This window comes from Mus caroli, chromosome 12, assembly GCF_900094665.2.
Source record: "Mus caroli chromosome 12, CAROLI_EIJ_v1.1, whole genome shotgun sequence".
Classification (NCBI taxonomy): domain Eukaryota; kingdom Metazoa; phylum Chordata; class Mammalia; order Rodentia; family Muridae; genus Mus; species Mus caroli.
The window spans coordinates 99280352-99302931 of NC_034581.1; the positions used below are offsets into that span (position 1 = coordinate 99280352).

Here is a 22580-nt window from a genome sequence, read left to right on the forward strand (position 1 = left end):
ACACACACACACCACATCACACACACACCACACACACACACACAGGTCAGCGTACCCATCAATAAACCATATTCGAAGTCTGTTAGGCTCACGGGAAATGATCCAGTGCAAGCCCTCACTTCAGATTTGGGGAAACTGAGGCTCAAAGAGGTTGGGTGACCATCGCACAGCTATTTGGTAAACTCCTGTTTCCTACACCTGACCTTCAACGGTTGGACTGAGAATCAATCACACAACAGGGACCAGAGGCCTGCATTCAGAGCTCCTGCGGCCTTGATCTGAATTCCCCCTTACCTTTGTCCAGGTTTGAGGAGTGACTGGGTGCTTCCTATACCCCAGGAACAACGGAAAACAGGATGCAGAGGCAGCTGTCCCCAGCACACTCTCAGTGGTGAAGAAAATCTCAACCCGACATTAGCTTAGTCAGTCTTCTACTCTGGGAAAGCCCCTTTCTTCCCTGGCCCCTTGGTGGGCCTGTGTTCCACTGTTTATTAAGGAAGGTGGCATTTCCTCACCCTTTATACGAGTCCCAGTCCCCTGCTCCATTAGTCAAAATACAGGATGGGGCTACCTACAGGTGTACAAAACAGGGCATTGCCTCAAGGGCGCCAGGGAGTTTGAGCCAAAAGGCAAGATATTTTCTTTGCAAACCCTGCAGCTTCAGGAACATTCCAGGCCTGGCAGACTGCTTCCTTTTAAGAGACCCCAGCACCCCTGATGAATGGGCTAACAAAATTTCCAGTTACCCGCCTGACAGAAGTGGAGTCTGACTTGGGATTTAAACCCAAAGGCTAATTTCCATCGGCTGTTTCTGGAAGGGCCTCTGCAGCGGCATCAAACACGACCTTGGCTAGAGTCCACAGCTGGATGGCAGGGGGTAAGAACCCACTCCAGCCCAAACACTCCCTGGACAAACATTCCCCAGGCTTCAGGAGTCTGCTATGGCCGGAACCACAGCACCCCCCCCCCACCTCCCAAAGGGCTTTCTGCATGATTGAACTCCTTCTGTAAATTAAGGGATATTTTTTTCCAGAAGCCAGAGACTCAGTAAATATTCCTGACAGCCTTCAAATTATCGTTAAGCCCAATTCACCAAGGACTTCCTAGGTTTCCTTGACTTAAAGGTTGTTTTTTAAAGTCTCAGGGCTGGAAATGGGGCTGTTAATTTCTCTCTGCTAACAAGAGAGCTGCATCACTCTCAGATGCTGTCTGGTTTATCCTCAGAATGGGGGCTACCTGTTACGTACCTGCCTCCCCAAAAGAAGGGATAAGGGCAGGCCCGGGCGAGGAGACTGTCTGTGACGTGGCACATTCTCGTTCAAAGGGGCTCATACTGAGTGGTTGAAGAGTGAGGAACATTTGTTAAATGACTCTCTGCTCTTTTCAGTATTTATTTATTTTTACTATAAAAAGAAAGAAAGACCTTCCGGCTCTACCCCATCCCCTGCTAGGAATTCTCAGCCAGGCTGACATACATCGGGCATTAATTTTGGAGCTCTCCAAGCTCAGATTTGGAGACTGGTTTCCCCTTTTGTCATCTCCACCCCACCCCGGAATATTTTGCTTCGTGAGCCATGTACCCACGGTCGAAACAACTGGCAAAGGATTTATCGTGTTTCAAGTGTGAGTCCTTGTCACTTTCTACCTAGTCTCCAAGATGCTCTTGGGTGACGTGGCAGTGCCACGCCATCCCGTCTGAAAGAGGGACAGGAGCTCAGGAAGGATGGGAGCTCGGAACACAGTCAAAGGTTAAAGTGAGCCACTTCAGCCAGGAGCCCCACTTTCCTGCTTTCTGACTTAGAACAATTACATTCCCAGGGCTCACAGCTTCAGCCTCACGGTGCAAGGGAGCTCCTCACATTTCTGCTGGCCCCCCCCCCTTTACCTGCTCACCCCTTCTCTCCTCCTCAGCCCTGCCTTTTGTCTGGAGTTGCAGTCATCAGCTGTCTGGGAGCTAAGTGTGCTGGGGCCGAGCTTGCAGACAGGATCTTACTCAAAGTTGCATGGTCAAAGAATGTGAGAAATAAAGGGAGAGAGAGCTGGGACTGGAGAGATAGCTCAGCCATGTGGGTGCTGGGCTGTTCTACCAAAGGACTAGGATTCAATGCCCAGTACCCACATGTCAGCTCACACCCGCCTGTGACCACGAGTTTCAGGGCTTCTGATGCCCTCACACAGACAGGCATGCCGGTAAAACACCAATGCACACAAAGTAAAAAGAAATACGTATTAGAACAGGAAAGAGAAGAGCTGTAAGAGTTCGGAGGGCCTTGGGCACCCTGTCCTTATTTTTACATTCTACTTTGGGCTATGGGAAGATTCCAGGGAATCTTCTTGCAGGCATGAAGTAGGCTGACTGATGCAGGGAATGGCGCTTCAACAGCAATGTTAGAGTGGCTTTGCTAACCTTGCCTAAGTCAGTTCAAATGGCTACTAACAGCCCCAGAGCGGGCAGCTGGACAGTGTCTGAGTTGGAGGTGACTGAGGGTGCTTCTGTCTATGGAAACGCTGCAATGGTTCAAGGAAAGCCTTCTGTGGCTCACACGTGGGTTCCCCTCCAGAGCTATGCTGGTGACTGCAGAACAACTGGGTCTGCTCTCCGTGCTCCCCCATATGCTCTCCGTGCTCCCCACAACCCAGAAAGACTCAAAGGTTCAGAGCCATGGGGCACAAGGGCCTTCCCACAGAAGTATAGGGACCAGAGTTCCAACAACCAGAACTCAGATGCGGTAGTGTGCATTGGTAATTCCCAGTGTCCTCAAGGTGGGAAGCGACTCATAGGCAAATCCACAGAGGCTCCTGGGGTGGCTAGTCTGGTGTGTAGAGCAGTGAACAAGAAACCCCGTCTCTCAAGGGTGAAGGCGAGGGTGGACACTGAAGTTGTCCTCTGAGGGGCTCACTTCAGTGTGCTTACATACATGAACACTTACATACGTGAACACTTACATACATGAACATTTACATACATGAACACTTACATACATGAACACTTACATATGTGAACAGACATGTACACATATATACACAATATACACTACAGAAAGTCTCTCTCTCTCTCTCTCTCACACACACACACACACACACAGAAACAGAGAGGGAAAGACACAGAGAGAGAGTCACGTCTCCCTGCCACCATACAGAACCATCCATGTAGCCGCATGTGAATATAGGTAAATGTATCACTCACCAGCCCCAATACCCCCACTTGCCTTTTCGAGGTGTAGGTTTATCCATCGTGTGAAAGTCCTCTTCTGCACGTTTTCCCTCTCCACTGCAAACGAAGAAATGCCATTAACCAGGGCACGGGAGAAATACGGGCAAAATCCCACCCTCCCTCTTCCCAGGGAAATTCCATGTAGACAGAGGGCAGACTGAGCCCCGCAGGGTCCCCAACGTGAGAAAGCAGAACTCTCCTCAGAAGGGGCCACCAGGGGCTTGTGTGGCACCGGATCCCAGTGTTCCAGTCCAAGCATGGCTTCTAAGCACCTCATGAATACAGAATGGTCATGAGTGTCAAACTCCTGCCTGTAAGATGCTCTGTGGGAAGTACAAAGATCACACAAGGCATGGATCTCACAGCTGCCTACAACAGAGAGAGGTACAGGGCCATGGGGATGGTGAGATGGTTCTGTGGAGAAAGCCCTTGCCACACCAGTGTGATAAACAGAATTAGAATACCCAGAACCCAGAGAAAGCCAGACTCAGTAGAGTGCATCAGTAATCCAGCGTGCCTCCCGAGAGGCAGGACAGGAGGGATGGAGCCCACGGTTAGGAACTGGGAGGAGCTTTGGGACATGCTAGGTGTTGAAGAAATAATCTTCCGGTCACTTTCCAGCTCCTGTATTCAGGTCTTCCTCCTACCCCCACTTCTGCTCTGCAAGCTGAGAATGGCGGGCCCACTCCCAGGTTGACAGAGGGAACCTGGGGTCCTGCACATCATCGGCAACATCGTTGTTTTTCTTTACAGATGTTTTTGAGTGAGGATGTTGCTACATTACATTGTATGTCATTGTCTAAGACGGCTTCCAATTCAGGATCCTCCTGCCTCAGCCTCCAGAGCTCTGGGGTTGATTATATGGATGGGTCACCATGCCCAGCTTTGTAGCTCTTATTTTTAAAGCTAAGAATGGAAGATTCTGCAGGCACCCACTGCCTAGCCGTGGTGAGTGGACAGCCCTAAATCATGGATCCCTTCTTGCAGGGGACAGCACTCCCCACTGAGATTCTTATACGATGCGCTCATTGAGCAGGGTACCACCAGCTATCGGTTACGTTCTGGACTGGAATGTTCTGGGCTGGTTCTGTTCACATGTTTATAAAACTGTATGCTTGAAAACACCTCTGCTAAGGAGAAACCGTGCTAAGCATGAACAGAACAGGATGCAGAAGGCACCCAGGGGCCTTTCCAGTGGTAAAGAAGTCGTGCTGGGAATTCCCTGTGGTCCACCCCACATCAGCTATCACCATGGAAATGTCAAGTGTAGGTTAGATTCCAGCTTTCCCAGTGATAACCTGTAACCGCAACAATGACTTTGAAGAAATTCACTGAGCAGGGCCTGGAGAGATGGCTCAGTGGGTAAAATGTCCTCTGTAAGCTCTGTAAGCAAGAAGACCTGAGTTCAATTCCCTGGTGCCCATGTCAAAGCTAGGTGCGGCAGTGTATGTCTGCAACGCCAGCCTGGGGAATTGGAGAAAGGTGGGTCCTAGGGGCTCCCAGCCAGCCAGTCTAGATGGCACAGCAAGCCTCAAGTTCAGTGAGAGACCTTACTTCGAACAATAGGGTAGACAGCGATAGAGGAAGACAGGTGACCACCTCTGGCCTCCACATGTGCACACCTGAGTGGGTATATACCTATAAACACACACACACACACACACACACTTTACAGAAGAATAAACTGGGAGCTAAATACCCACATGCTTCCTTCCCCTCCCTCCTAAGTAAGCACTGTGGTCTTAGTTATTCCAGGCCCGTCAGAGACTAGATGGTGTTCCTCTGAGGGGCTGAAGCTCCAGTCTCTCTCTGTCTTGAGGCATGGTGGCCCATGGTGGCTACCACCTCCGTGTTCAGCCACCGTGCCTCTCAGGAAACTTCCCTGAGGTACTGAGCCAGACAACTTCTAAGTTGCTCCCAGACTACTAAGTTCTGGATTTCAGCACGGTAGAAGAACATGCTGTAGATGCCAACAACCATTTCATTCATTGTCCTTAGCAAGAAGAAAATGAGAGCCAATTTGTCTGCTGTCGGAGGAAAAAAGGGCTTTGCTTTTCTGTAATGACTACAGTGCCTTTCTGGCTCTTGGCCACACTATTAGGCAGATAGTGGCACCTATAAATCAGATTTTAATATTGTGCCTTTCGTGCTTTTTTTAATTGAAGAGCCAGCAGACAGTAATTACGCCTAAAACTGCTTTCCCCCTCTCATTTGTCTCCTTTCCTAAAGAAGGTCACTGACAAGCGGGCATGAGATTGAAAGATGTAATCCCAGCAGGCTGGGCTTCCTGGAGAGGGAAAGGAAACACTGGCCAAAATGTCAGGACAAGGGGACACTTGCTGAGATGGCTGAGTCCCAGGGACTCATGAAAGCTTGCAGTGTCCCATCTCAAGCACCATCTGAGAACTGCCCGTCTCTGGACATAGATCTACCATGTTCTCTTGGGTGGCAGGAGTTTTCCAGGGTAATTACTTATCCCCTGCTCAATAGACATTGTGACTTCTTTTAATCTGCCACCACTGGGAGGGACAGACCAATGAACAGCCAGCCGTGCACCAGCACCCAGCACACAGCCTTGGGCACAAGCCTGGGAGGCATTTCTCATCCTTGACAGCCCAAAGTGGGCTGCTGGGTCTTAGTGGTAGGCACATTTAAAATTTTAATAGCCACTTCCAAATTGCCCTCCCCAAAGGCTGTCCGAGTTTATACTTTCACCCCCACCTGTCTTTAAACAAGTTTATGGGGATTGTAAAGTATTTACACACACTCACACATACACACACACACACACACACACACACACTCAAACACCCAGGCTTGCTTCTCCAGCTGGCCTCAGAGAAAGAGCAAAATATAGCCCATGAGACGGAAAAGCATTTAGTAAGGAGGTTGAGAGGGAACTCACAGCTTCACTGAGTGTGGTAGTGTAAATGTGGGTGTGTGTATCTGTTGGTCTACACTGCCCTACTTATCCAACCAGCAATCCACAACCACACACCACACTCAACTCATCCAGCCATTCAACCAGCCACGTATCTCCTACCATGGACTTTACCATTCCTTCATCTGTCTATCCATATACCCATCTGTCCAATATGGCATCCACTTACCCATTCATCCATCTATCCATCCACCTACCCATCTACCCATCCATTCATCCATCCATCCATCCATCCATCCATCCATCCATCCATCCATCCACTCAGCCATCCACACATCCAGTTGATAAGTTGATATTTTTATACAAGGATTCCTAGACACTGGAGCAATGCCAGGCTCCGTGGGCAAAACCAGCAAGGAAGAATTAAGCATTCACGGAATCTGCGCTCCAAGAATTCACAGACAAGTAGGAAGGGGAAAACAAAGCTACCGAGAGGTACAAATGAAAGGGATAATGGGTTAAAAGTGCCCAGGATGACAGAGATAGGGACAGGGGACTTTGTATCTCACAGGGTACTCTTCTAGGGTCCTCCAGGAGAAGTGGGACACAGGGGACTCCTGGCGGCAAAGGTTGCAGATTCAAACCCTGCTGACTCAGAACCAACCCTGGGGTTGCTTTTGCTTCTGTCCCCACTAATGCCTGCGGGCAAACCTGAGCATAGATCCTCTTCTACAGGAGGGGTAGCAGGGGATGGTCAGACACAATCCCAGATATCAGACAAGTTCCAAACTGAAGTAGGTATGAAGAACATATTCTCAGTGCTTAAAACCAGGACGCATCACTCAATGCACAGAAGAGTCTGAGGGAACCTCTGCCCGCCCAGCACAACTGCTTCATGTCACCCTACAGCCTTCAGCAAGTTCACGCTCTACAGAATGAGGACAGCCCTGTTCCCACCCTGCCCCAGAAGCCTGCTATGGGAGTGCATGAGGTCACCCCGAGACCTTCCCGTCCCTGGCAGCTGCTGTCATCAGGCCGAGCTCCCTGGCCCCTGGCTTACACAGCACACCCTGAACTCCGGGATTTTGTCTAGTGTCTCGACACAGGACTGTTGCCCTTGCATGGCTGTCTCCATTTCAAAATGTGCCCCCCTTCCTGCAGGCATTCCTACTTCTGGCCTGCCAAGACTCCATAAACTTTATATAGTTTCCATAAATCCAACGGCCCCTTTTTTCCTCTCACGTTGTAAAGGTCTAGGAAACAGTTTCCCTGGCGAGGTCTGGCCAGCTCATGGAGTGGCTGAGGGGGCCCCGTGCGGGCAGCAATGAAGTAATAACAGCACTGTAAAATTGCCATCCCAGCTCTGCCTGGCCAGGGGGCGTGCAGGAAAACCAGGCAGGGTGGGGTGGGGTGGGGTGGGGTGGGGTGGAGGGAGAACACCAGGCCCAGGACCTCAAAGATTGGGCAAAGGAGGGGCAAGAGACAGGGGAGGCCCCACTGTCCAGCTCAAGGCTACAGGTCCAAATTCTCAGGTGCAATTCTGCCTCTGGCTTTGAAAAAAAGAAAAGAAGAAGAAGAAGAAGGAGAAGGACCATTTCCCTCTTCTTCAGGCCCCGAGGGGTAGGCAGGCTGAGGAGCTGGAAGCCTCAGAGAAAGGGACACATCCCGGGCGTTAAAGCAGATATCTTCAGATATAAGCCCAGTCTTCACCCCTAACCCAGGAAACATCTCTTCGCCATGGATGGAGATCATTACAGAAAACCACAACCAATCAAAATGCAGAGCTGTGGAGCTTAGTCCCGATGGTTCATCTCCAAAACACTCCTGCACCTAAGGCTCAGGGCTCACTGCGGAGGGATGAGGGGCCAGGAAGGCTGTGGGAGCCCGAGGATTGGGAGCATGGTGGAGTTCGCTGTTACACTGTGTCTCCTGGGAATGTGAGAAGCTGCGCCCATCATCAGCAGAACCAGGACAACAAAAGACAAGCTAACATGGATGTGAGCACAGGGGCAGGGAGATGAGAGGAGCCCAGAAGGCTTCAACCCTACACAAAGAACTACAGACACCCAAGGAAAGGCCAGGGGCAGGGGTGGGGGTGGGGGGTGGGGGGTAACGCAAGGGGCCAGAGGGGAGACACAGTCTTTCCCAGGGACAAACACAGCACTTGGTTGTCCAGTGCTAAGTGGTCAACCCTGAAAATGCACATGAGAGTAGGAAAAATTATTTTATGTATTTGGAAACATCTCTCTCTCTCTCTGTGTGTGTGTGTGTGTGTGTGTGTGTGTGTGTGTGTGCAACAACAATGAGGAAAAAGGCTATGAATTTGAAGAAAGCAAGTAGGGTATATGAGAGGGCTTAGAGGGAGGAAAGGGAAGGGAAAATGATGTAATTATACTAATCTCAAAAAATAAAAGAAATAATTAAAAACAAAGAGATTCGTTCAAACTTGTGGTCTTCTGTCTCTATGGTCATTTTTCTCCAAAATTTACTTCAAATACAGTATTCTCTCTATAATACTTCTGTTCTTCCCAGCCCAGGGGAGAAATCTAATGGCTTTTGGCACTTATTTAAAAAAAATTATATGATTGAAATTATACCATCATTATAAAGTTTTAAAAGTACAGGGAAAATTAAAATCTCCTTAAGCTTCATCATGCCCAGAGAAAACACACCCAGCAGCGTACGGTGTGCACACACAGAGAGCACATAAATCGCCACTCAAATAATTTCCATGTGATCCGGTGTGACTCAGTTTCTCAAAATATGGCCCATACTCACGGACAGATCCCCTAGAGTGACAGTTAAGATCCGCACTTTGAGCTCCATTCAAAACTTTTTTTTAAAAAGACATCTTAAAAAAAAAATCCGTAGTACATGTAAGTGCTTGTGTGGCTAGGAAGAGGGCATCAGATCCCCAGGAGCCGGAGCTGGCAACTGAGAGTCACCTGTCTTGGGTATCAGAAACCAAACTATGGTCCTCTGTGAGAGCAGCAAGCACTCATAACTGCTGAGCCATTTCTCTAGCCCAAGGCGCCTTTCTTTTGAGGCAGGGTTCTAACAGATCCCCAATTGACCTTGACCTCCTTATGTAGCCCAGGATAACCCTGAACTGAGGAAAGGGGCACTCACTCCCTCACTTGATATCCATGATGCTAGAGACGGGACCCAGGGCTCCATGCATGCTTGGCAAGGAGTCTGCCCACTGAGTTACATCCCCAAACCCTGTTCGAGACCTCCAGGGTTATGCTTTGAGGCAGGGGCATGGGAATCTGCACCTTACCTGCTCAGTGGTGAGAGACCCTGCATCTTGGAAAGAGAGATAGGCACAGGTGACTTCTTGTATCTTCCCGTGATACAGAGAATGCTAATAGGTTATGCTAGGCTGGTGGGGAAGTCCCAGATGTTTAGAGCCTGGTAAGTTTTACCATAGCCCCTAAGGTAATGCAGTTACCTAATGCAGCCTTCCTAATACAGTTCCTCCTGTCAATACAGTTCCTCATGTTGTGGCGTCCCCTAACCATAAAATGAGTTTCGTTACTACTTCATAACTATGATGTTGCTACTGTTACGAATCGTCATGCAAATATTTTTGGAGATGGAGTTTTGCCGAAGGGAACCACTGTCCTTCCGTCATCCCTGGCTCTTCAGGTTCCATAACCATAAACTCAGGCTTAATTATCATTTAAGCTAATTCAATGTGAATAGCCAGCAGAGAAAGAGAACCGGCTTGGAAGCACCAGGCAAGAGTCACTTTCTCTTTCACCCAGAGCTCTCCTGATGATAAACTCAGACGTCTTTATTGCTGAATTCCTGTGACTGGGAGGAGTCCAAGTCCCTGAGAGGTTCCTGGACTGGGATGGGGGTGAAGGCTATGGATCCAAATATTTGTAGGGAGACAAGCTTTGAGTCCAGAGGCACTGTTGGACAGAAGGGAGAAGAGAGAGGGCACGAGCTATAATGTCCTTGCTCCACTCCATGTCCTGAGCGACATAAATGGAGGTAGCTGAGGGAACTGAATGGGGCTGGCACAGGACAGAGTGCAGAAGGAAGACCTGTAGTACCACTTGAAAGACACGAACCAGCTTTTCCTGTCACAGAGGCTGCTACAGAGGTCCACTGGTGGGGCTGTGCAGCCTGCCCTGTCACTAGTATTGGGGAAAATTTTTTTGTTAAAGGTAGCTGGTGATAAAGGCCACAATTCCCGGATAGTAGCACTCTCATCTACAAGCCCATGTGGTCTATAAATGTGGCCAGGAACTACCCAGGTCACAAACAAGGACTGGGAGGCTCAGGCAGCCGATGTGTGGTGGCCACTCAGGGGAATTGCAGGCTTTGAACCTAGCCTACCTTGGCTCCAGGCTGATGCTCACCTCCGCTTCCACATTTCTGGACGTTCTGGTCCACACTCACAAAACCGACAGGGCATCCTCCCCAAGCTTGGTCTCAATGCCCCAGGCCTCCTCTCTGATGGTGTCCCTCAGCCATGCCCATGGCCAGGAACATCTGATAAGGTTTAGAATCCTTCAGGTGTGGCTCTCTCGGTCACTATGATCAACCAAGGTGACTATTTCCAGGAACACGTGTCAGGCAATGTCTGAGAGGTAATTTTGATTCTAACAACTGAGGGCCTGCTGCTGGTCTCTCGTGGCCAAGAGCTGCTCAGTATCCCATGATGCCCAGCCAACCTCTCCAACATAGGCTTGTTGGGTCTATAACGCCAGCAACACTGAGGGAGCTAGCCCTGGCTAGGGGTAGTGTTCTAAGGTGACTGCCCATCCAAGATCTGCTCCAGTGCAGTGCAGACGAGTTTCAGTGAGTGTGGGAAGACTCTGTCCCTTCCAAGTGACCTTGGATGAAGTCAGATCTGCCCCACGGCCTGTTTCCCAGTAGGTGCAATAGGGTCATAAAACTTACTTCAGGAAGTTGGAAGCATCAAATCCATTAGTGCTATTTCCTGACAACAACACCAAAGACTTTACCCCATCCTGACAATGAAACCCCTTGTTATGTAAGGGGGAGGGTGCAAGCAGGTAACAGACAGAAAGCAGGATAGGCCAATTAGGGCAAGACCTGAATGGGATCCCAGACTCCCAGACCTTAGTAAAGGACCGGGGACACCATAAGTGTTGCAAACACACAGTGTTGCTGCTGTGAGCCACCTTGGACAATTGGAGGCTGTTGTCTATAGAGACAATGTTTCCTTCCTAGGGCTGCGGGGAAACCATACTGCCTAAGAATGTCAGGTGCACCATAGACACTCAAGTAAATGGACTCATGGGTTCCCCCAGCTGGTAGCATCAGGCTAAGACAGGAGCAGCCCTTAGGGTTGGCCTTCATGAGCCTGCAGTTACTTTTATAAAATGAGTTGGCAGCCAGGGGAAGAGCGACGAGAGCTTGTGGGAGGGTGATTTGGGGGTCAAGACCTCTCTGCTACTCTTCATTGTCTGAAAGGTCAGGGAAGGCAGGGTGGTGGGATCCTGCTGTGCCTACTTCTGCACCCAGTCACTGTTTGCCACAAATCGCCTTATCCTGTGCAGAAAGCTGGCTCAGCACCAGGGAACGGAGATTTTTCCCTGTCAGAGACAATCACCAGGTTTTCTCTGATGCTCCCTGAACTAGAAATCTCTCACCTAAATGTACACGTAGTCCATTTTCTGTTTCTGCATTCTTGGATTCAAATCACATTTTTAAAAAATAGATATTTTAAAAATTCCATCCATCCTGACCATGAACAGGCTTCTTTTTCTTGTCTCCATAACAATACAGTAAAACGACTATTGCTATAGACCCCACATATAGGGTGCTAAGTTCTACAAGTCAGCTAGAGATGGTCAAAGAACATGAGGATGTGTTTGTTCTTGAGAACACTGGACCATCTTATACAAGGGACGTGAGCATCTAAGTACTTGGGTACCCAGAGGGCTTCTGGGACCCACCCCCTTAGATACCAATGCACAACTGCATCTGAGACCCTGAGATGCTCAGGCCCTCTTGTCTCTAGGACTATTCCTGGCTCACTCCAAACACACTTAGCCAATTCCTTGGCTCAGATTTGCATCCCTCTCTTGGGTCCCTTGCCTTGTTTCCTGGGGACCACAAGGACACACAATGGCAACTCCTGTCCACGGCAGCGTGTGAAGCAGCCCCGCGCAGTTCTACCTCCTTCCCCATGCTCTGCTTGCCGACTCCTCAAGAGCCCATACCCCTTGAAGAGGTCCATACCCGCTCCAGATGAGACCCAGCCTTGCTCGGTGGTTTCCCGCCTCTTCCCGTCATCTTTCAACACTTCCCAGAAACACAACCTCATTACAGGGCCCCATGCTGGTTCACTTGAGAAATAAAACTCAGAAACAAATTAAATGGCAATTTCTTTTTAAACAGGAGAGAGGCCAGGCTTTGGGAATACCAGGCCAATGTCCTTCGGTTCCGACTCTTGGGGACCACTTCCCCCAATGGCTCTGGCGGTATTAAAGTCAGGCCTCTGTGTGGTTACTCGCCAGTCACGATTTTGCATTTAATTTCCTTTGTTTTTTCCTCCATGAATATTTGCTTTGACCCAAGTCCTTTTTATCGAGACTGGTAATAAAATGTGAAACCCTCGTAGGGACCACAGGCCGAGCAGCACAGAAATACTACAGACAGGGGTGCAGGCAAGCCCCAACTGGCAGGCTCACGTACCCTCTCTCAGGATGCCCCGTTACTTTTTATCTTCCATCCCTCCTGCATGCTGGAGATGGTGTCCACAGGCAACAGAGCAGAGAATAACCCGCTCTGGTTGGTGCAAACCAGTGGTCTCTGTAATACACGCCCCCTCAGACTCAAATAAAACTGCCAAGCTCATTCTAACTGGGGACTTAGATCCCGTTCTCGCTCAGGTCCCAGAGGCCACCAATTAACATACCATGTCCTGCCCTGCCTCGCCCCTGTTTCTCAGCTGCTCCAAAACACATAACCCAGGGCTCCAAAGAGCTAGTCCCAATTACACACCAAATTAAATTTTAAGCTATATATATATAGGACCAGTGCCTGTAGCTCAAATAAAAAAAAACCCGTTCCAGTTTTCCCGGAGCATGATTCTGTCTAAGCTCAACATTAACCCTCAAACCACCTTGATTTATGGCCAGTGCCGCCAGCCAGCCATAAAACTATAAGCAGACAAATAGAGATTTTACATTTGGCCAGATGGGCAGGCCTGGGCGACAGGACCAGTGCAGGCAGACTGCCCCAAAGTGTCCAGCTATGACCCAGGAAGGCACGTATGGTACTGTACAATCATTTATAAAGTCACTCAACCATAAATGATAAGACGTGGATCCCATCCTCATAGGCTCTCTCTGCCAGGTTTAAAAAGAGAGACTGGCTGGGAGGATTGGCTCACTTCTGTGAGTCCAGACCCAGGATGCTGAGGCAGGAGAGTCACAAATGGAAGGCCACGGAGTGAGATGTTCTCTCAAAAGAGTGAATGAGGAGGAGGATGGGGAGGAGGAGGAGGAGGAAGAGGAGGAAGAGGGGGAAGAAGAGGGGGAGGAGAGGGGGAGGAGAGGGAGGAGGAGGAGGGGGAGGAGGAGGGGAGGAAGAGAAAGAGGGGGAGGAGGGGGGAGAAGAAGGAAGAAGAGGGGGAGGAGGAGGAGGAAGGGGAGGAGGGGCAGAGGAGATGGAGTGGGAAGGCATGGGATAGAAAGTCCAAGGAAGGAAAGAAGGAAGAGACAGAAGGCTATGGTTTGGTTTTATTTGTCCGCCCAGAATGCGTGTGTTGAAAGCTTGGTGCCAGCTGATGATCGAACTGAGGGGAGATGGGCCCTTTAGGAGGAAGCGGGGCCTGCTTGGAGGAAGCAGTCACTGAGGCCAGGTTCTTGAGGAGAAAACTGGAACCTCAACCCCATTCTTTCGTTTTGCTTTCTGGCCACCCCGGGGTGGGTGGTTTTTCTCCATCATAGGATCCTGCTGTGAAATCCTGCCTCCCCCAGGTCCAAAGCATCCTGACGGAGCCACACCACAGACCATGCCCTCTGACCTCCGACAGAGCCGGAGGAGCCTGGCTTCACTTTTCAGGTGATTTTCTCGGGTATGTTGCCACAGCAGCAGATTCCTTATTCACATACCATGAAGACTCATCTCTGGGCCTCTGACGCCATGATCCACCAAAGGACTACACTTTGGGAAACCACAAACTTAGGCACATTTTTTTTCAAGCCAACATTTCCATAAAAATGAGAGACTTCTAGATCAGTGCTTTCCAAACTATATCCTACAGATATAGAGTACTCACTAAAATGTTTTTTAGGAAGTTCAGGATATAGGAAGTATATTTATGACCAATATGTTTAAAGCCCTGATAAAGCTCACCCCCCCAAAAAAAATTATGGGGCAGAGAAAATGGCTTAGTGGTAAAGTGCTTCCCACCCACACACATGAGGACCTGAGTTCAAATCCCTAGCTCCTATGTAAAGCCAGTCACGATAAGATGTATCTGTGATTCTAGTGCTCCCACAAGGAGATGACAAGGCAGAGTAGAATTCCCAGAAGTCTATAGGCCAGCTAATCTGCCACAGGCAGAGAGAACAACAAAGGGAGACCCTGCCTCAAACAAGACACAGAGAAAGCCCGACACCTGAAGCTGTTCTCTAACCCTTCATACATGTACTATGGCATACATGCATGCCCTCATTCACACACACATACACATGTGTGTGATCAAGCACATACACACATATTCACATACACATAAACATAGTCATGTATATGTACACACACTTGTGTGCACACACATTTACATACAAGTGCACACATACATGCACATACACACAGTCACATATACATATACACATTCACACACATAGTTACCTATATGTACACATATGTATGTGTGTACACAGTCACATACAAATGTGCATACACATGCACACACATACACACAGAGTCACATACATGTACACACATACATGCACACACTCACATACACATAGACACATTCACACACATAGTTACATACATGTACACATATGCTCTCTCTCTCTCTCACACACACACACACACACACACTTCTGTAACTCCACTCAAACCAAGTTCATTTGAGGCCAGACTTTTCTGTATAAAACAGTGTCCTTACAGAATCTTGCTTTGGAAACCAGAGGGAGGACCACAGATGGGGGAGCTGCTTGCACCGGCTCCTTACAGAGTGCAAAGTGGATGGCTGATAGCTTATGTGGTGGCAATGACAAAGACTACTTTTCCCCGTGGGACACACCTCCACTTCCCAGCCTCCCACGCAGGTAGGTGGTGGGGTCACATGGCTGAGTTCTGGCCAACAGGATGGAGTCAGGCAGAAGGCATGCCATTTCTAGACACCACTACCCTGCCCTATAATGATTGAGAGAGAGAGTAGACCCACCACAGCAGTGGACTCTGGAACCCACTGAGAAGAAGAGAGTTACCATGTTACAGTTGTGTGAAGAAGGATGCTTACATCAAACTTTGGTGTGGGGAAGGCAGGAGCCATACCTGTGCCACCTCAGACAAGTTGGCAGTCTAGTTTGTCACCTTCTCTGGGAAGGGGACTGTGCCCAGGCTGCTTGAGCCCCTGTTCAGAGCAAGTGTGACAATATGGGCCCTTCCAGAAGGGCCTTTGTCACAGGGTTAGTGCAGTCCTAGAAGAAAGGCTATCCTTAGTTGTCACTCAAGAGCAGAGCTCCAAGGCCCAATGACGAGAATCAGCGTGACCTCTGCATTCCAATCACACTTAAAAAATGGAAATTGAACACACAACCCTGTGTTTGCACAAACATACACATACCCTTAATTTGCATTTTAAAGCCTATCTGCCTTTAATGAGATCCACAAGTTCCTCTCAAATCTCAGTGTTCTTGGCCAGCCATGAAGGTGACCCTGTCCACACAGGACTAAGGGAATCCCAGCAGGGCGTTAGGTGCTAAAACTGGAGAAGTGCCAGGCACATAGAGACACGTTTTGTATCTAGGATAGCAGGTCTGGAGAGGGAGGGGGCGGGAGGGGGGGAGACAGGGGAGGGGAGGGAGGGCTGTGCAGGCAGAACAGGTCCATTCCGAATACAAAGGTAAGGATGGCAAGCCGGCTATATTCACTTCAAAGAAAAGAACACAGGACTCCCTGTTTACAGTTTCTGCCTGCAACAGAAAGTGACAGTGTGACTGTAAACTGTGACAGGAAGGTGAGGAGCTTCACAGTCACCTCCAACTGGGACAACAAGAGCTCACATTAATTAGCACAAGACAGGGCTGCCTGACTAGAGGCAGCCTTGCCACAGAAGCCAATGTTCACAGGCCATAGTGCTTTCCTTCTGGAATGAGGTATTCTCAGGTTGCATTCCCTGGGCAGAGGCACACAGCTCACACCACATCTGGGCTGGTGGTGCGGGTAACAATCCCAGGTAGAGCCCTAGGAGGACAGGAGCTGGTGCTGGGGCCCGGCTCGGTAGCTGCTGCAACTCCTTCTCCCTCCTCCTCCTCCACTGCTACATTTTGATTTCTTGAGATAGTGTATATATATATAAAACCATATATATAAATATATATACCATATATAAACCATATAATAAATAAACCATATATATACACATATGTATATATATATATACATTATATGTGTGTATATACATTATATGTGTGTGTAATATATATATATGTGTGTGTGTGTGTGTGTGTGTGTGTGTGTGTGTGTGTGTATAAAACCAAAGCCAGCCTTGATTTCACTATGTAGCTCAGGCTGGCCTCAAACTCACCAGTCTTCCTGTCTTAACCTCCCAGGGTGTTAGAATGATAGGTGTGAGCCCCCACACATGACCCAAGGCAGCAGGCAGTTCTGCTAATCCTCAGAGTGAAGGGCCACTGCTGCTCCATCACTGGGAGTCTTTCAGCTGGCACAGAAGTCCTCTATGGTGCTATCCCAGGCGCTGAGCCACCATGAAGGGATTCTTCCTCACCCAGCCTCAGGGAGTGCTGGCACAATATTCTTCTGCAACAGTGGCCAGGTACAGCTTCTGTGCCCAGGCTCTGGAGTCATGCATAGGTCTCCAGTACATGGCTGTCCTCCTGGAGAAAGGACCCTGCCTCGAAGCAGCGTCCTACGTGGGGCAGCTTCCTACGCCAGAAGTCCATTGTGGGATCGCTGCTGTGTCCCTCATGGCTTCTTCCCTAGGAGATGGGTGTCATCATGGTGGGCGGGATAGATGGGGACAACCCTTCCTTGTCGTGATCCACAGGAAGAAGACAGTGGAACCGGTTTCAGAAGCTGTGGTCACTAGATCAAGATTAAGCCTGAGAGCATGCCTAGGGAATTCAGATGCAGCAGTAGTTTCAGTCTGGTTCTATCTGGCTGATCCCTGGGATAGAGGGCTGGTGTGGAGGCCACGTACCATCCTATGGACTACAGAGCAGAAGGACCGAGAAGATGCAAACAAGAGAAAGGAAGAGCGAAGGGTCCATGAGAAGCCTGCAAACAGATCCCTGCTCAGGCCTATTTGCCACTGCCCTGTCCCCCGCCCCCACCGTGCCACCAGCTCCCCCTTTTCCCTCCTCTCCCCCTTTGGATTCACAGGGACCCTGGTATGAGAATAATGGCAACTCTGTAGCTTAACCATGCCCTCCATTGTGGGGTTTTGGCAGATTACAATGAGAACCATTCTAGTCTTCAACCAGCAAACTTCATGTGGCAGGGATGGGAAGATCAAAGAGAGGAACCTGGAGACAGAGTCTGCAATGTGTGGTCCTTACTAGATCCCGACTCGTCACCCCAAAGTGAGCAACTGTAGTCTGAAAGCTTGCAACTAAAACAAATATCCAGGATATGTAATGTCCACATTAGGGGATTTGAATCAAGCAACAAACGTTAAAGAGCCCTTGACAGGAGTACTCTGGTCGCCACTTTGAAACCGTGCCAACCGAGGCAGGGAGAAATAAGGTCACCCATTTAGTGAGTGACAGAACCAGGTTCTGAACCCACTTGGGCCCCAAAGCTCACATCTCTAACCATTACGCAATACTTCCTGACTCACTGTCCCTCTCCAGCCCCATTGAATTCAAAACCATCCAAGTCCTTCCTAACTAGGTCGTCACACCCAGCCGAGAGCCACCTGTCACATTGATGGGCCCCTCTGTAAGGGATGTTGATTTCCAGTCCCTGTGTTATCTGCTATTCGAACTATTTCAGCCAATTCTGCAAGGCGAGGGTCTCAGATTCAAGGCTCAGACGCTGTCATAGGGGAGATGTTTTCCTAGGTTGAAGGGAGAGAGGCCTGGGGGAGGGACACTTGCCTTTTGTTGCAGGCTCGCCGGAGGACTTCATTTTGTGTGTATGCATCTATTTGATATAAATTTCAATTTGTATTTAAAAATTAATTGTTAAGCCAGGCCTGGTGGTGCAGACCTGTAGTCCCAGCTACTAGGAGGGCCTGCTTGAGCAATTTAGGAAGACCTAAACTCAAAATACGAAGCAAGAAGGAGGCTGGGGATGAAGCTTGGTAGCAGGCACACTTGTCTTGCAGACACGAAGCATCAAATAAATGAATAACTTATAGTTACTCTTCACTCACCCTTGTGCAAATAATTTGTTTGTTCCCAAGACCACCTTTGGAGAATTAGTCACATATACATCTGACAGGAAGAATTTTTCTGCTTGTAAAATTGTTAGATATCTACACTAGAAAATTTCAGAAAATCCAACAAAAGGGGGGATGTCACAGACCAACTTAACCCCCTCCATACTTCCCTTGGTCTGTTCCTTATTTTTACTACGCTGCCCTCATATATGCAATGAGGTCCTCCACCTCAGGTCTGCCTCTTACCCTTCCCGGGTAGTTTATCTCGCTGCCTCTTCATGACTGTGTTATGGTCACCCGGGAATTTTCTTTGACCCTGTAAGCACGGCGAATGACCTCAGCTCTTAATCAAGCATGTAATCCTGAAACACCCAGGCACATTCCAACCTAGCCCAGAAGCTGGCATGATCTCTTGTGAGCTGCAACCCCAGAGCGAAGCCTTCTGTCGTTCTCTCCAGGGAGAAACATAATCAGGTCTGAGCAGGGGGTGGGAAGAGGGTACCCAGGATGCTGGGGGGTTGATGGAGTAGGCTGTGGCTGTCCTAATACCCATGGCCATCTCCTTCCTGTTCCTAACAGAATTCCAACTTTGGGTCTGCAATCTTCTCGGTTGTTAAAGCATTTCCCAGCCTCTCTTGCGGAGCTGAACTCATGAGAAAGCTCAGCCACTAAGGTGACCGTGCAAATGAAGGCAAGGGACTTCTGGAATGTTCTTTACCGAGAAAGGCGAGAATACCATACATCTCCTCTAGCCTTGGCCTTCCTAGAGTGGAACTCAGAAGACAGAAAACCCAGCAGTGATTGCTAAGGATGACCAAGAAGAAAGCAGCTAGTTCCTCTGCAGTCCTACTAAGTGCCAGCACTGGCCCCAGGCTGCTCATCTGTGGACTCTGCTCTGAGAGCATCGCTCTCTGAAGAAGCCACTGTGTAACTTAACATCTGGACACCATCCTAACACAAGAGAAACTCCTGCCATTGTTACAAGTTTATCATTTGTGACTAAGGACAGAACTCAAATCAACCCTGTGTCCTTATAGCTGGGTATTTACACCAGTGTGCCTTGATGCTACTAATGGCCCGGTAATAAGCATTTTGATGCACATGTGCGCATGGGCCCTTACATTTCTCAAACTCTTTATCATTTGTGAAATTCTCAAACCTGCTCTCTTTAGGCGTTTTGTTTTGTTTTGTTTTGTTTTGTTTTTCTCACAAAGAAAGAAAGGAAGGAAGGAAGGCAAGATAAGATGATTCAGCAGTCCAGCCACAGGCAACAGGCTGTCAGGAATGTTGTCTCTCTTTTCAAGTCCTTACAGCAACTAGAATCTGCTCACAATGTCAGCAGCTTCAGCAAATACTGAGCTAAAAGCTGGATACGAACGATGACGAATCCTGGACAGCCCAAGGTTGGGGAGCCACCCAGGTTCTAAAATGCTACAGATCACCCTCTTGCATCAGATAGCTAGTCTCCAGCCTTGGAAGCAAAGAACGAAAGAAAGAAGGAAGGAAGGAGATCTCTCATACGCAGGACTCGTAAATCCTGGATATTGCCTGGGGCCTCAAGAAACAGGGGGCTAAGCCAGCAACTCTGGTCCATGATGCAGGGTTTGTATGGGAATAAGCAGGTGGGGAGAGTGGAATAGCAAGGACAGGCACCAGGAGAGGTGGCAGGGACCGAGAGACCTTGAAAAGGCATTAGAGGCTAGTCCTCAGAGACAGCACAGGAAATCTGTTCAAGGGACCCCGGGAAACCAAACGCCACCCCTGACCTCCAGATTCCTGAGTGTTCCTTGCTGTTTGCCACGTGGTGAGGTCTGTGCATTCGGTATGCACAGTGAGCTGATCTCCTGTCAGGAAAGGAGGCGAAGGCCACAGCCAATGTCATCTTGGTTTTCAGGGAATGATAATAAAACACTTCCGCCCTCATGCATTTGGAAAAGCTTTACAACTGCACTTGACGGCTATTTTGTGGATGGAATCCCATTATTCCAGTGGGAAATGACTCTTGTCTCAGAGCCAGTAAAATAGATAGAGTAAAACGGGACTTGACTTCTACTCAAGGAGGCTTTTCACTGTTTTAAAAAAAAAAAAACAGTGTGTGTATATGTGTATATGTATGTATACATGTGCGTGCATTGGTGTGCATGCATATGTGTTTGGGTGTATACATGTTTGAACACTGGTGCACATGAATATGTGTATGTGTGTATACCTGTGTGTGCATTGTTGGGCATGCATATGTGTATGTGTGTATTCATGTTTGAGCATTGGTGCACATGCATATGTGTATGCGTGTATATATGTGTATGCATTGGTGCATATGTGCATGTGTGCACACATGTGTATGCATTGGTGCACATGTGTATGTGCACATGTGTGGCAGCCAGGGTTCAACATCAGGTGTTGTACCTTGTTTTTGGGGCTTGGGTATTGTTGTTGTTGTTTAAAACAGGTCTCTCACTTTCTACCTGGGACTTGACAATATGGCCAGGCTGGCCAGTGAGGACTCGGGGATCCCATCTCTCTCTACCTCAATGCAGGGATGACAAACGCACACCACCATACCTGTCGGGTTTTTTTGTAAAATGTGGGTTCTTATGGCTTGAACTTGGGTTCTCACGTTGACAATATCAAGGCCTTTGCCCCCTGAGCCAGCAGCCCCTGCCCAGTCTCTGCACTCTTTAAAACACATTTGCTCCAAGCTTCTTCGGTTTGGAATAGCTTCATTTTCATAAACAGAACTCATCTCTGATAAAGAGGACCTGGAATGTAAACTTCAAATCCTCTAGAGCCTCGGGTATGGAACCCAGAACATGTGTTTAAGTTGTGTGTACTGTGAAGGCCTGTGTGGAACTCGTGTTTTCAGCACGCCATGTGCCTATGCATTTCTGAGAGGCGTGTTATGATCTCCACGTCACATAGGGAAGAACCTGAGACTGGGACCTGGAAGGGAACTTAGTGCCCAGGCCCACACAGGGAAAAACTCCATTCGAAAGGTCTTGAACAGGTTCCCAGTTGTTGGAGGGACTGGTGTCGCCCAGAGGATCTTGGGCTTTTCCTGGCTGATAGTCTCTCAGTCTCTCTCTCCTCTCTCTCTCTCTCTCTCTCTCTCTCTCTCTCTCTCTCTCTCTCTCTCTTAGTTTCATTAGGAGCAGCTGGGTGTCTTTTGAGACACATTCTTCTGTTTATTGTCAGATTGGGGGGGAGGTCCCAATCTCAGGGCCAAAGCTGTCCCCATGCTGGGAAGAGCTGTCTGCCCTTGGCCCCTGCAGAGGAGAAGGATTAGCAAGGCAAAGCCCAACTTGATTGAAAAATAACTTCCCTCCAGCCTGTTCTCTGGCCTCATTTCTCCTCCTTCAAGCCCTAGGCAACGATGGCCATGAGACCTAAGACCTGTGGACTCAGGGTGGTCCTTCCTTCTCGGAGGGACCGGAAATTACCAAAGGAACTCCAGGGGTGCTGAGTAGGCCATCTGACGTGGCAGCGGCCACTAATTAATGTTTTTTAAAGTTTAACAAGCAAATCAGGCAGGTGTGAGAAAGGGGTCAAAAGAGCGGGCATTCTGGAACTGGGTGGCCCAGCTGCCACCCCTGGCTGGCTCTGTGATGGTTGGCAGGTTGCTTCCCCTCGGGGTCCTGGCAGTGCTAATGATAGCCCCGGAGCATCAGGAAATAGTCAGAGGGACAGAGAATGAGAGCTGGTGCCTGCAAATGGCTCAGAATAGGCACACAGCTGAATATGGAGAGTGACTGGGCCTAGCCATTGCCTGTGTAGCCATCATCCAACCAAAGGCCATCCCTTCAACATATCTGGGTGGTGAAGAAGTGGGTATTTCTTGAAGAGAAGCTGGGCCTCCACCCTAGCTAATCTAAGTCACATCCAATGACAAGGTCTTGCTTTGGGTGGCTGATCACACG

At 49.0% G+C, this 22580-nt stretch overlaps 1 protein-coding gene across 4 annotated transcripts in view; it reads right to left on the minus strand.

Moving 5' to 3' along the window:
* Clmn (calmin) overlaps nt 1-22580 on the minus strand; it is a 98839-nt gene that overhangs the window by 31908 nt on the left and 44351 nt on the right. For all 4 annotated transcript variants that reach the window (XM_021178586.1, XM_021178585.2, XM_029484679.1 and 1 more), the window contains exon 2: nt 3210-3271. In XM_021178586.1, the coding sequence (XP_021034245.1) occupies nt 3210-3271 (62 nt within the window). The remainder of the gene's footprint in view (nt 1-3209; nt 3272-22580) is intronic.